The sequence below is a fragment of the Pleurodeles waltl genome, chromosome 11 (assembly GCF_031143425.1).
Source record: "Pleurodeles waltl isolate 20211129_DDA chromosome 11, aPleWal1.hap1.20221129, whole genome shotgun sequence".
Lineage (NCBI taxonomy): Eukaryota > Metazoa > Chordata > Amphibia > Caudata > Salamandridae > Pleurodeles > Pleurodeles waltl.
In genome coordinates, this window is record NC_090450.1 from 735,982,968 (window position 1) to 735,996,502 (window position 13,535).

General features: G+C 46.9%; 1 protein-coding gene across 2 annotated transcripts in view; it reads right to left on the reverse strand.

The window, feature by feature from the left end:
• PROM2 (prominin 2) overlaps window positions 1-13,535 on the reverse strand; it is a 409,319-nt gene that overhangs the window by 312,809 nt on the left and 82,975 nt on the right. For both annotated transcript variants that reach the window (XM_069214431.1, XM_069214433.1), the window contains exon 2: window positions 2,702-2,751. In XM_069214431.1, coding sequence (XP_069070532.1) covers window positions 2,702-2,751 — 50 coding nt within the window. The remainder of the gene's footprint in view (window positions 1-2,701; window positions 2,752-13,535) is intronic.

Below are 13,535 nucleotides of genomic sequence, written 5' to 3' on the forward strand. Positions count from 1 at the left end.
CACATGAGTAGCCCTGTAAACCTGGCTCAGACCTGCCACTGCAGTGTCTGTGTGTGTAGTCTTAACACTGTCAATTCGAACTGGCAAGTGTACCCACTTGCCAGGCCCAAAACATCCCTTTTTATACACGTAAGGCACCCCTAAGGTATCCCCTAGGTAGCTCCATGGGCAGGGTGCAGTGGATGTTAAAGGTGGGACATGTACTGATGTGTTTTACATGTCCTAACAGTGAAATTCTGCCAAATTCGGTTTTCACTGTTGCAAGGCCCATCTCTCTCATAGGTTAACACGGGGGCTGCCTTTAATTAACTTTTAAGTGCAATTGCCCTTTGGGAGCAGATAGAAATGTGGAGTTTGGTGTCCCTGAACTCACAATTGAAAATATACATCTTTTGGTAAAGTTGTTTTTTGAAATGTCAGTTTGAAAATGACACTTTTAGAAAGTGGGCATTTTCATGCTTAGGCCATTCTGTGACTCTACCTGTTTGTGGATTCCCTGTCTAGGTCAGACTGACAGTTGGGCTGTTTATGAATCCTCTCTAGACAGTGAGGCAAAGTAAGCTGGAGTGTAGCCTGCATATCCTGATGAGCCATCTGAGCTGGAGTGGAGGCAGGAGTGGTCACTCACACCTGAATGGGCTGTGCCTGCCCCCACACAATGCAGTCTCCAACCCCCTGGTGTGTGTCTGGGACCAGGCCTGGGAAAGGCAGGATCCTGTGAACAACTGAGACTTTCCTTTGAAGTTTGCCTACTTCAAAGGCAGAAAGGGGTATAAGTAGTAGACCCAAAACCACATATGTTTATGATTACTTCTGAAATCAAGAGGAACCTCTGCCAAGGAGAAAAGCTGGACAGCTGGAGGAGGAGTACTGTCCCTTTGCCTGTGACTGTGCTTTGCTGGGTTGGCCTGCAGTTTCTGCTTCTGCCTGAAAGAGGGCAAAGACTGGACTTTGTTGTGCATTCCTGCATGAGAAGAATCTTCAAGGGCCTGAACTGAGCTTGCCACCTGTTTTGAAGTTTCGGGGCCATCAAAGACATCCTCTGCCAGCATCTGGACTCTCTGCTGATACTCCTGCCCTGCCAAGTGGTGCCCCATTCAGTCCCTGTGCCCTTGAAAGATGAAGTTGGCAGAACAAGGTCTGAAATCCACGCACAGAACGCCGTATGAGGAAAATTTCAACTCACCACCTGCAACGCAGCTGAAAAATGAAGCGCCACCCGCTTTGCAGCAGGAATCGACGCTCTACCTGCATTGCGACTGGGAGATCAGCGCATCACAGCTAGAGAAATTATGCAACACCCGCTTGCGGCTGCTGATAACAACGCAAACCCCATGTAGCGCAGTTTTCCAACACCGTGCAGCCAGATTTCTCACGGATCATTGCTGGGCTTCGAAGTCATCGTGAACCTGCGTGGATCTGAGGTGCCCCTTCCGGAATTCGATGCATTGTTCTCTTGCGAGGGAGAAAAATGACTCATCACCTACCTGACCAGAGAAGAAACGACGCACAGCCTCACTTGCGAGTAAGGAATCAACGCATCACAGACTTTTTTGATGCACGTTCACCTGTGCAGCTTTATTTTTTACGCAAACCAGGTAATTTGTGTAAAATCAACATTTCCCTTGTTTTCTATGGTGTAAGACTTATTCTTTTGAAAATTCATATCTTGACTTGTGTACGTTGGATCTTGGTCGTTTTGGTCTTGTTTGATTTAGATAAATATTACCTATTTTTCTAAACTGATGTGGTGTTCAGTTTGTAGTGTTTCCACTGTATTACTGTGTATGTTCGTACAAATACTTTGGCCTCATAAACTTAGCCATTTGTGGTTGTGACTTGAACTCACATTGCGAATGGCTTTATGAATTTGGCTTGTTATGTACTGAAAAGTCACCAACTACATACAGCGCAGCCACCAACAGTAGACCATGTGTAATTAACAATAACAATATTAACAGGACCTCGCAAAAAAGCTGACAACCTATATAGTAGAGGTAAGAACGGAAAAGAATGTGCAGGACAGAACTTAATAACAGGCAACACGTACAGGACATACAGAGAAGCACATGCCCTACAGGACATGCATGACCTGTAGGCCAGGTACACACAACAGAAACCCACCCTGAATAGGACAGACGTGGGCATTGAACAGCGGACACGGTACAGAACTTCTAGGAACAACAGACATTGTACAGGACAAGCAAGAACAGCAGGCACTTGAAAAACACACAGCAGTCAATCTACTAGGAGTCTGCAGCGATACGCCCCATATTGTCAACCTTAGGTGCTCAGCATTGGTAGGGGAATACTGGAGCTCGAACATCATGGCACAGCACTAGGATTAATTTGCAGTGCACAGTGATTCTGCACTTTTTTATTCTCTTCCACTATAAACATGGGCGTCCACAGAATTGTTTTCAGGGAGGGGTGCCGCAGACTGTTCTTTTGGCATGGGCCGTGGCCGTACTAGGACAGGTAGCATAATACTATGGCAGTTGTAGTGTTACGCTGCACTGTGAGCGTACACACCAAGCTGTACCTTAATCCATGCGGACGCCCATGACTGTAAGGTTCCCATAGCAATTATTCCAGCATGTACTGCAACTGAAAGCCAGCCGGAGAGGAATCTGTCATATGAACGCTCATATTAATTGAAGATGTGCAACAAATCATATAATCCTTCTTCAGAACAGCTTACCTGAGAAGTACTGATGGATGATGAATTGTTCAGGAAATCCCGAAGTAAACCTGTAAAAGAATTAAAAAAATATCTATTAGAAAGGCAGGGTGGTGCAGATAAATCTTCAAGGTGGGAAAGTGGAATGTGTCATGTCTTTCGCAGAAGATCAAGTTGTACATTGAAAAGTGTTCATGGATGAATACCAGGAACATGCATTCACTTTCCTTGGATGGCCTCCAGTTTCAATACACAAAGGAAGATAGAGTTCCAGGAAACAGAATCGGGTACTTTCAAATTTGAGATGACCACATATTGTAGGTAGTTGAAGATGCAGTGAGCAAAATGGATCATTACAAAATTAGGATCCCTGACTGGGCGACCTTATGTACTATAACGGGGTAGTTATCCTGCATACACCTGGGGGCATGCAGTAACAGGAACACATTGAGATCTGTCTCATTCTCTTAAGCTTTGTTAAGAAGCAGGCCTATGCCAGTGGAACCAACTGCAGAAGTTCTGTGACTCACAGAAAATAACTAATCGCATAGTAAGGGTGAGAAGCTAGAATTTTGGTGGCCACACCAGCCTTGTGGGGTAAATGTAGGAAAAGGAAGAGTCAGTGCAGGGGTGCAACCACTGAATCTTGTTGGGAGACCAGGTAAGAGAATATATTGATCAGTAAGCTGAGATCTCCAACAGTTGAGACAAGTCAATCGATGGCCAAATTTAAATGGCCATGGCCCAGTGACTAATAATTCTGATATTGATGAGCTAGACAACAACCAGCTTGGAGTGGATTGAGAGTATGGCTGTTTTTTTGCATCCATGAATGATAATCTATGTTATCAAGCTACTGCAGTTAGGGCAGATATCCATATTTGTCCAACTGCAATTCAAAGTGGGTGGAAAAGATAAAGAGCCTCATTATGAGTTTGGCGGAGGGGATTACTCCATCACAAATGTGACGGATATCCCGCCCGCCATATTATAAGTACGGTTATATCATATGGAACTTGTAATACGGCGGATGGGATATCCGTCACGTTTGTGATGGAGTAATCCCTTCCGCCAAACTCATAATGAGGCCCAAAGAAATTAATAGCAAAATTGCAAATGTAAGACAGAATTGATGAAGGTAAAGATTACTGTGGATGGGGACAGAATATACTTTTAAGGAACCCACAGGAATCAGTGTTGTGGGCTTAATCAGAAAAAAGAAGAAATTCATTCCGACATGTCGATTTCAGCCTGTTGGCAATGGCTCCCCTCCTAGTCAACATTGTCAATGATGCTGAAACTGCCAGAATCAACCTCCACTCATTGGACTTGAGGATTTAGAACAGGTTTGGCGTAAAAATAGGTGAAAGGAATTACGTACACCAACAAAACTTTTCCAAATGTATTGACTTATGTTCAATTAGTGTCAGCCATTGATCAGAATTGATCAATTATACATGTTTCTTCCCCAACCCCGTCCATTTTACAGTACTGAGTTATGGCTAGGTAGGTAAGGCATTTGAGATTTAATTTACAACAACATAATATATTCACTTATCATTGTAAAGCATTAAGGGTATGTAGAAAATAATGACACTGCTGCCTTTTGGCTAGGTTTGCACTATAGAAATGCCACATACATACCTACATATACATATATCCATGACAAAATAGAAGAATAGTGTTGGACTTTTGCTTATGCAGGGTCATCCCCAGTCTTTTTTGCCTCCTGCCTCCTATTTTTTTCTGACATGTTGCTGTTGGCTTTTCAACTCTGAGCACTTTACCACTGCTAACCAGTGCTAAAGTGCATATGCTCTCCTGTTTAAATTGTATGTAAGTGGTTTATCCATGATTGGCATATTTGATTTACTAGTAAGTCCCTAGTAAGGTGCACTAGAGGTGCCAGGGCCTGTAAATCAAATGCTACTAGTGGGCCTGCAGCACTGGTTGTGCCACCCTCATAAGTAGCTCTGTAATCATGTCTCAGACCTGCCACTGCAGTGTCTGTATGTGTATTTTTACACTGTAAATTCGACTTGGCAAGTGTACCCACTTGCCAGGCCTAAACCTTCCCTTTCCTTACATGTAAGGCACCCCTAAGGTAGGCCCTAGGTAGCCCCAAGGGCAGAGTGCAGTGTATGGATGAGGTAGGACATATAGTAATGTGGTTTATATGTCCTAACAGTGAAATACTGCCAATTTCGTTTTCACTGTTGCAAGGTCTGTCTCTCTCTCATAGGATAATATGGGGGCTACCTTTAAATATGATTAAAGTGTAGATTCCCCTAGAGAGTAGATGGACATGTGGAGTTTGGGATCCCTGAACTCACAATTTAAAAATACATCTTTTAGTAAAGTTGATTTTAAGATTGTGCGTGTGGAAATGCCACTTTTAGAAAGTGAGCAGTTTCTTGCTTAAACCATTCTGTGACTCTGCCTTGTTTGTGGATTCCCTGTCTGGGTCAGTTTGACAGTTGGGTTGTTTTTCACCTCACACCAGACAGTGACACAAAGGGAGCTGGGGTGTAATCTGCATTTCCTGATTAGCCATCTCTGCTAGGAGGGAGGGGTGGAGTGGTCACTCTCCTCTGAAAGGACTGTGCCTGCCTCTGACAATGCTGTCTCCAACCCCCTGGTGTGTGTCTGAGGCCTTGCCTGGGCAAGGCAGGATTTCACAAGAAGGTGTGAGTCCCCTTTGAAGGAAGGTGACTTCAAAGACTAAAATGGGTATAAGAAGGGCACCCAAACTTACAAACTTTGGAAACACTTCTGGAACCAAGAGGAACCTCTGCCTGGAGAAGAGCTGATAGCTGAGGAAAACGTGCTGCCCTGCCTGTGACTGTGCTTTGTGGAGCTTTCCTGCAGTGCTGCTTCTACCAGAGTAAGAGGGCAAAGACTGGACTTTGTGTGCCTTCCATCTTGAAGAAGAAATCTCCAAGGGCTTGATGTAGAGCTTGCCTCCTGTTGTTGAAGTCTCAGGGATAGCAAAGACTTCTTCCTGCCAGCACCTGGAGTCTCTGGAGAGACCCCTACTCTGCTCTGTGGTGCCCTTCCAGTTCCTGGGACCCTGAAAGGAGAGGCTGGCAGCCTAAGGACAAAAATACACGCACCGAGCGCCGTGCGGAGAAAAGATCGACGCGAATCCGATCGCGGCTGAGAAAACGACGCGACGCCGGTTCCGCAGCTGAGAAACGACGCCGCAGGAAACGCGACCGAAAAACCGACGCCCGGAGCAGGAGAAACGACGCGCAGCATCGCTGACGGAGGCTGAGAGATCGCACCCTGCGCCGCGGGACTTTCGGATCGTCGTGTGGCTGGCTTTTTCAACACGCACCGCCGTGCCGAGTTGTTTTCGACGCACACAGCCGTGCAGGGTTACTTTCGACGCACACCGCCCGTGCGGGGTTATTTTTGACGCAAACCAGGTACATTTACACGCTAGCAGCGCTAGTGTGTTGTTACAACTACCTAAAGACTCTTTTTATTTTAAACCTTTAAAAAATCATAACTTGACTTGTGTATGTTGGATTTTTGTCGTTTTGGTCTTGTTTTGTCTAGATAAATATTTCCTATTTTTCTAAACTGGTGTTGTGTCATTTTGTAGTGTTTTCATTAAGTTACTGTGTGTGTTGGTACAAATACTTTACGCCCAGCACTCTGAGGTTAAGCCTACTGCTCTGCCAAGCTACCAAGGGGGTAAGCAGGGGTTAGCTGAGGGTGATTCTCTTTTATCCTAACTAGAGTGAGGGTCCTTGCTTGAACAGGGGGTAACCTGACTGTCAACCAGAGACCCCATTTCTAACATTGGTGACCAGCGGTCGGGATTGGACTTGTATTTGTACTTGACATACAGTAATTAAGTGTACACTACTGTTTTGATCTCAGACCACTACGTGACCACATACTACTTGTTTGGTGATCTTTTGATTTTTCTCTTAAGGACTCTTTTTATTCTACTTCCATGATTTTGCTGATCCCTTGACTGATTCTTTTTACTTCATTGGGAAATTATTTTTTTCTGCCTTTTGGAACTTTGCACTTGTGACCATCATGTCTCAATCTGGAGATGCAACAGTTGGAGCTGTGTTTGAAATGGAGAAACTGAAGGAGTACTCAGTTGCTCAATTGAAACAGTTCCTTAAAGATCTTGACTGTCCCACTGAGAGCTCCACCAGGGAGGGGGAGCTGCAACAGGCACAGAGGGCCTGGGTGACAATCAAGAAGGCTGGAGGGCACACAGAGGAGGAGAATATGGGTGGGGAAGTGCAGAGGATACACAGTGGTGTAGTGGAGGAACCTGTTACGCCTGGGGGGAGGGTCCCCAGGAGGGATGGCAGGGTGTCACCCAAGGGTCTGACTCCTGAAGAGTTACAGGACAGACAGGCAGAGAGGGAGTACCAATGGGAGCTAAAAAAGCTCGATTGGGAGTTGGAAGAAAGGAGGAGGAACTTAGAGATTAAAAAAATGATTTATGCTTACGAGCTTAAATTGAAAGAGCTGGAAGTCATGAGGGCTGAGTCCAGCTGGAATGGTGGCAGCAACAATTGTATATCCAGTGATGCTGCAGAAGTGCACATGCCCAGAGAGGTGGTGCCCTACTTGAAGGAGGGAGTTAACACACGCCAGGAGGTTCAGGGGTATGAGGTAGCTCCAGTGATGCACAGGGTCCCTGAGGTGGATTGGGGAACTGGCATGGGGAGTCATATTCCTACTGGTGGGAGGGACACTCTACTGACTCTAGGTGAGAGTGACAGGGAGAGGGGTTCCCCCCAGGTAGAAGTCCTGGTTATGGAGTGTGAAGACATCCCAGAAGAGTGTGGGTTGAGTGTCAGGGACAGTCAGGTACTGTCTCACCAGTCTCAGGAGGGTGATGTGGGGTGCTTTGTCAAAGCAGAGTCACTGGATGGTTGGGTGAAGGGTACTTTGGTTAATTCATGCGAGGGGCTGAGTGATGTAATTGCTGGAGAGCATATGTCTAGTCCTTATTTTCCAGAGCTATGCCAACACCAGGTGGAGTGTGAGTTCTCTGACCCCAGGGAGCTTACAATGGAGGCAGACTTCTGGGTGAGTACCAGAGAGTCTGAAGAGGCATTTGGGGGTGCTCCTGAGAGGAGTGGTCTAGGTAGTTCCCAACCAGGTGAGGTAGGGAAGGATTGTAGTGTCCCAGGTAGGTCCCAGTGTAGTGGGATGGGTGAGGGACCCCATGTCCAGTCTCAGAGGAGAGGGAATGGGGATGGGTTGAGGCCCAAGGTGCCCGAGATCCGGTCCCAGGTCCTGGAGGGTTCCCTGCGGGAACACCAGGAGGGGAGCCTAGCCTGTACCATAGGGCCATCTGTTGAGGGAGACCCCACAGTGTCAGGAGAACTTGGGGGGGCGGCTGTAGCCAGCGTCCCACCAGTTCTGGTGTCTGGCAGTACCACTCCTAGTGAGGGGGTGCAGAAGTCCAGACAGAGGGTTGAGAGGGGGTTGCGGACCCCAGTGGAGAACCTGGAGGGTCAGGGGTCAGCTCTGAGAGCAGAGCCCCCCATGAATGACCTTGGTGAGACCATTTCTGGGTTGGGGGGAATCCAGACTCCGTCAGATGGGCAGAGGTCAGGGGACCTGCGCCAGCCAGACTCTTGTGTGGCCCTTCGGGACAGTGTGTCCCTTGAGGGGGGTAAGGGTGCCCCCCTGGAAGTCCTGGTGTGCCAGGCAGTGGTTCAACCACAGGGTGGTGACCCTAGGTTGGATGACCAGGTTCAGAGGGTAAACTCTGACCTGGTAGGGGGTAGGTATGCCCCCCAGGAAGTCCTGGTTTGCCAGGCAGTGATCCAGTCTGTGGGTACAGACCCTGGATTGGGAGGCCAGGTTAAGGGTGTCCCCCCTGACCTGGAGGAAGGGGCTACTGCTAACAGTGCCCCTACCATGTTGTCTTCTGGGGGGGCCACTCCTAGTTGGGTGGTTCAGGACCCCAGAAGAGAGGGCAGGGGGAGGGAAGCCTCACCCCTGGCCCTGGTCCAACCTGAAGGTACAGACCCCAGGTTGGAGGATCAGTTGCAGGTTGACATCCCTGCACTGGTGGAAGAATTGTGCAGGACTGCTTCTACAAGCACCCTGACAGTTTTTGACTCTGGGGGTGCCGCTTCTGCAGGGAGGTTACAGAGCCCCAGAGGGGAGGACCAGGGTCAGGTTGTCATCCCTGACCTGGTGGAAGAGAGAGTGGTCAAAGGGTGCCAGGCACCTGGGGCTACCACCCCCCACTCTCCACAGTCACAGTGGTTAGAGAGGCCTGAAGTCGGGCTCTCATCCCTGACAGTTGTCTGGGGCCACTGTGGCTTGCTGTCCTGGTGGACAGAGTTGCCCCTGGGGGGGGGAGGACGAGAGTCACACCCCGGGGGTGGAGTGGGCAACACCACTGTGTTGGCCCTGGTGGTACTATCTGCCCATTGCAATACATCTGTGAGCAAAGTAAAGTTAGGTGTTGCACAGATGGTGTCTGTAGATGTGGAGAAGGGTTCCCCATGGGTTAGCTTAGTGGGCCCTGAGAGTATGGACAGAGGGATCCAACTGGAGTCAGGAAGGCGTAGAACTGGAACATGCCCCTGCTGTTGTGGGCCTGGGTCCCTGTTCTATCGCCCCAATCAGGGAAGTACATCAAGGTATTGATTGTTCTCCCCTGGCTTTAGGCTGGTAGGGGGTCGTGTTGGACTTTTGCTTATGCAGGGTCATCCCCAGTCTTTTTTGCCTCCTGCCTCCTATTTTTTTCTGACATGTTGCTGTTGGCTTTTCAACTCTGAGCACTTTACCACTGCTAACCAGTGCTAAAGTGCATATGCTCTCCTGTTTAAATTGTATGTAAGTGGTTTATCCATGATTGGCATATTTGATTTACTAGTAAGTCCCTAGTAAGGTGCACTAGAGGTGCCAGGGCCTGTAAATCAAATGCTACTAGTGGGCCTGCAGCACTGGTTGTGCCACCCTCATAAGTAGCTCTGTAATCATGTCTCAGACCTGCCACTGCAGTGTCTGTATGTGTATTTTTACACTGTAAATTCGACTTGGCAAGTGTACCCACTTGCCAGGCCTAAACCTTCCCTTTCCTTACATGTAAGGCACCCCTAAGGTAGGCCCTAGGTAGCCCCAAGGGCAGGGTGCAGTGTATGGATGAGGTAGGACATATAGTAATGTGGTTTATATGTCCTAACAGTGAAATACTGCCAATTTCGTTTTCACTGTTGCAAGGTCTGTCTCTCTCTCATAGGATAATATGGGGGCTACCTTTAAATATGATTAAAGTGTAGATTCCCCTAGAGAGTAGATGGACATGTGGAGTTTGGGATCCCTGAACTCACAATTTAAAAATACATCTTTTAGTAAAGTTGATTTTAAGATTGTGCGTGTGGAAATGCCACTTTTAGAAAGTGAGCAGTTTCTTGCTTAAACCATTCTGTGACTCTGCCTTGTTTGTGGATTCCCTGTCTGGGTCAGTTTGACAGTTGGGTTGTTTTTCACCTCACACCAGACAGTGACACAAAGGGAGCTGGGGTGTAATCTGCATTTCCTGATTAGCCATCTCTGCTAGGAGGGAGGGGTGGAGTGGTCACTCTCCTCTGAAAGGACTGTGCCTGCCTCTGACAATGCTGTCTCCAACCCCCTGGTGTGTGTCTGAGGCCTTGCCTGGGCAAGGCAGGATTTCACAAGAAGGTGTGAGTCCCCTTTGAAGGAAGGTGACTTCAAAGACTAAAATGGGTATAAGAAGGGCACCCAAACTTACAAACTTTGGAAACACTTCTGGAACCAAGAGGAACCTCTGCCTGGAGAAGAGCTGATAGCTGAGGAAAACGTGCTGCCCTGCCTGTGACTGTGCTTTGTGGAGCTTTCCTGCAGTGCTGCTTCTACCAGAGTAAGAGGGCAAAGACTGGACTTTGTGTGCCTTCCATCTTGAAGAAGAAATCTCCAAGGGCTTGATGTAGAGCTTGCCTCCTGTTGTTGAAGTCTCAGGGATAGCAAAGACTTCTTCCTGCCAGCACCTGGAGTCTCTGGAGAGACCCCTACTCTGCTCTGTGGTGCCCTTCCAGTTCCTGGGACCCTGAAAGGAGAGGCTGGCAGCCTAAGGACAAAAATACACGCACCGAGCGCCGTGCGGAGAAAAGATCGACGCGAATCCGATCGCGGCTGAGAAAACGACGCGACGCCGGTTCCGCAGCTGAGAAACGACGCCGCAGGAAACGCGACCGAAAAACCGACGCCCGGAGCAGGAGAAACGACGCGCAGCATCGCTGACGGAGGCTGAGAGATCGCACCCTGCGCCGCGGGACTTTCGGATCGTCGTGTGGCTGGCTTTTTCAACACGCACCGCCGTGCCGAGTTGTTTTCGACGCACACAGCCGTGCAGGGTTACTTTCGACGCACACCGCCCGTGCGGGGTTATTTTTGACGCAAACCAGGTACATTTACACGCTAGCAGCGCTAGTGTGTTGTTACAACTACCTAAAGACTCTTTTTATTTTAAACCTTTAAAAAATCATAACTTGACTTGTGTATGTTGGATTTTTGTCGTTTTGGTCTTGTTTTGTCTAGATAAATATTTCATATTTTTCTAAACTGGTGTTGTGTCATTTTGTAGTGTTTTCATTAAGTTACTGTGTGTGTTGGTACAAATACTTTACGCCCAGCACTCTGAGGTTAAGCCTACTGCTCTGCCAAGCTACCAAGGGGGTAAGCAGGGGTTAGCTGAGGGTGATTCTCTTTTATCCTAACTAGAGTGAGGGTCCTTGCTTGAACAGGGGGTAACCTGACTGTCAACCAGAGACCCCATTTCTAACAGGCAGAATATATGGTCTGCAGCTTTAACGTTTGACAAATTCTAAGCGGCCAAATCACAAGGATTTTACTGTGAGAAGGTTTAACGTATTCTGGCTACCACTGCTTCACTTTTGGACTTTAGCAATAAGCCAAGAGTACACCAAGAGTAAATAACAGCAAACTCTTTGTGAATCGGGTCCTAGATGTCTTTGCTTCATACACCTTTCAGCTGTAAACTTCTAAAGATGTTTTCAAACTTCTCATGTGGAGGGATTTAATTAGCAAAAGCAGGACATGCATTGGACAAGTGGATCCAGCTGAGTGGAGACTGGTCGGTGGATGTTACGTTAAGTTGTGTCTTATGATTTCTGCCACAGGCATGAGTGGGTGCAAATACTATGGCTATGTGCAAGAGGCCAGGAAAGAATAATGCTACCATTCAGCAGACAGCATGGAAGAGTGATGGCAGGGAGGAGCAAGTGTGGGGCAAACTATCTAACATATCCTGATTCCTGATGAGAAAATACTGAGCTGGACACTGGATATTTGTGTGGAAGAAGAATTGAGGACACTGAACTGCCATGTTATGCATTAGCAACCAGATAACACCAGTAGCACTGGTCAACATTTTGTATGATTTAAGGATTTACAAGGGCGTTTGCATCTCTTGCACAGGAATGTTTCAGAAAATAGTGGATTTGTAAGTACATTTGACTGGTAATGCTGGTCAAATAGTGTGCACTAAATAAATACATTATTAATTCATCAGCATAAATGTTCAGTAGATGTAGAATAAATTGTACATTTTAAATTATATTAAAACACCTTAGAAGGCCACTTATCTCCAGTCTAGGGTTCTCCCAGGGATCTTTGGTGACCAGTGAACACTTCCATTACCAAAGTTAGCACATTTTAAAAAGCCACCCCAAAGGATTCACGGTATGTATGAATATGCTGTATGCCCTAGTCTGTAAAGTTGGCAGCACCCCATCTATAACGGAACACCAGTTTTGGCTCTGTAAACATTAACCCCAATGTCTTCGAAGATTTGTGAATGGTTCAGCAACAACATTACTACTGACCTGCATCTGTGCAGTACACCAAGACAGTGTATATTTGAGCTGATACTTCAATTTCACAAACCATAATGTAGAGCTTGTCTGCTTCCCATTGGCTAGGAGAAAATGATTTCCACATTTTAAATGTATGACTGACAGCACCAGAATGCAATGGAAACAAACACTGGCAAAGCCAAAACCCTGGCTTTAATGGGCTAGTACTGAATTATCGGAAATCAGTGGGGTTCACACACTCTGAGCACTGCACAGCCCTAACTTGTAAAAGTGTATGCTTAAAGCCAGGAATCAGTCAGTGGTGCCCTAACAGCCCCCGTGGTGCAGGGTGGCCTTCAAGCTCCAGGGGTCCCCCTCATCACAGTACCCTGTCCAGAGAGCTCCTGACTGAGTCCAGGTGGGGGGCTCCATGTACTATGCAGGGAGGCCCCCTCAAGTTTTGTTATAACACTGGGATAAGTCCATAGTCCCAAACCAAGAACTCCATTAGTTTAAGAAGTACTCCCCTGTTATCTAAATAACACTGACACACAATCATTGGCTCACCTCTTCTCACCTTCACCCATGCCCTAAGTAACTAGAGGATTACAATTGCACGATAAATCAATTTTATCAGCTTGTTCTTGATTGATTTTGGTATGCTTTTGCGCAAGGATATGAAGTAGGCAATGACAAAACAAGGAACTTATTCCTCAGCACAACGCAGGGCTGTAGTGATTTCTCATTCTGTCAAATTAAAGTAATCAGTGCTATAACAAGCATGATCGAATCAACACCAGGAAAAGAAAATAGCAATTTTAGAATAAGGGTGATACCATTTCAGATTAACAGTACATGCAAAAGCATACTGATTTGCTGTGACCATCATGCAAATATTATTCTATTCAATGTGATGAAAATGTAACATAACTTTTTGAAATTAAAACATTGACTTTGGATTCACTAGACATTATAACATGTCATTATACTGTATTTTCAAACACCCATTAGACCAT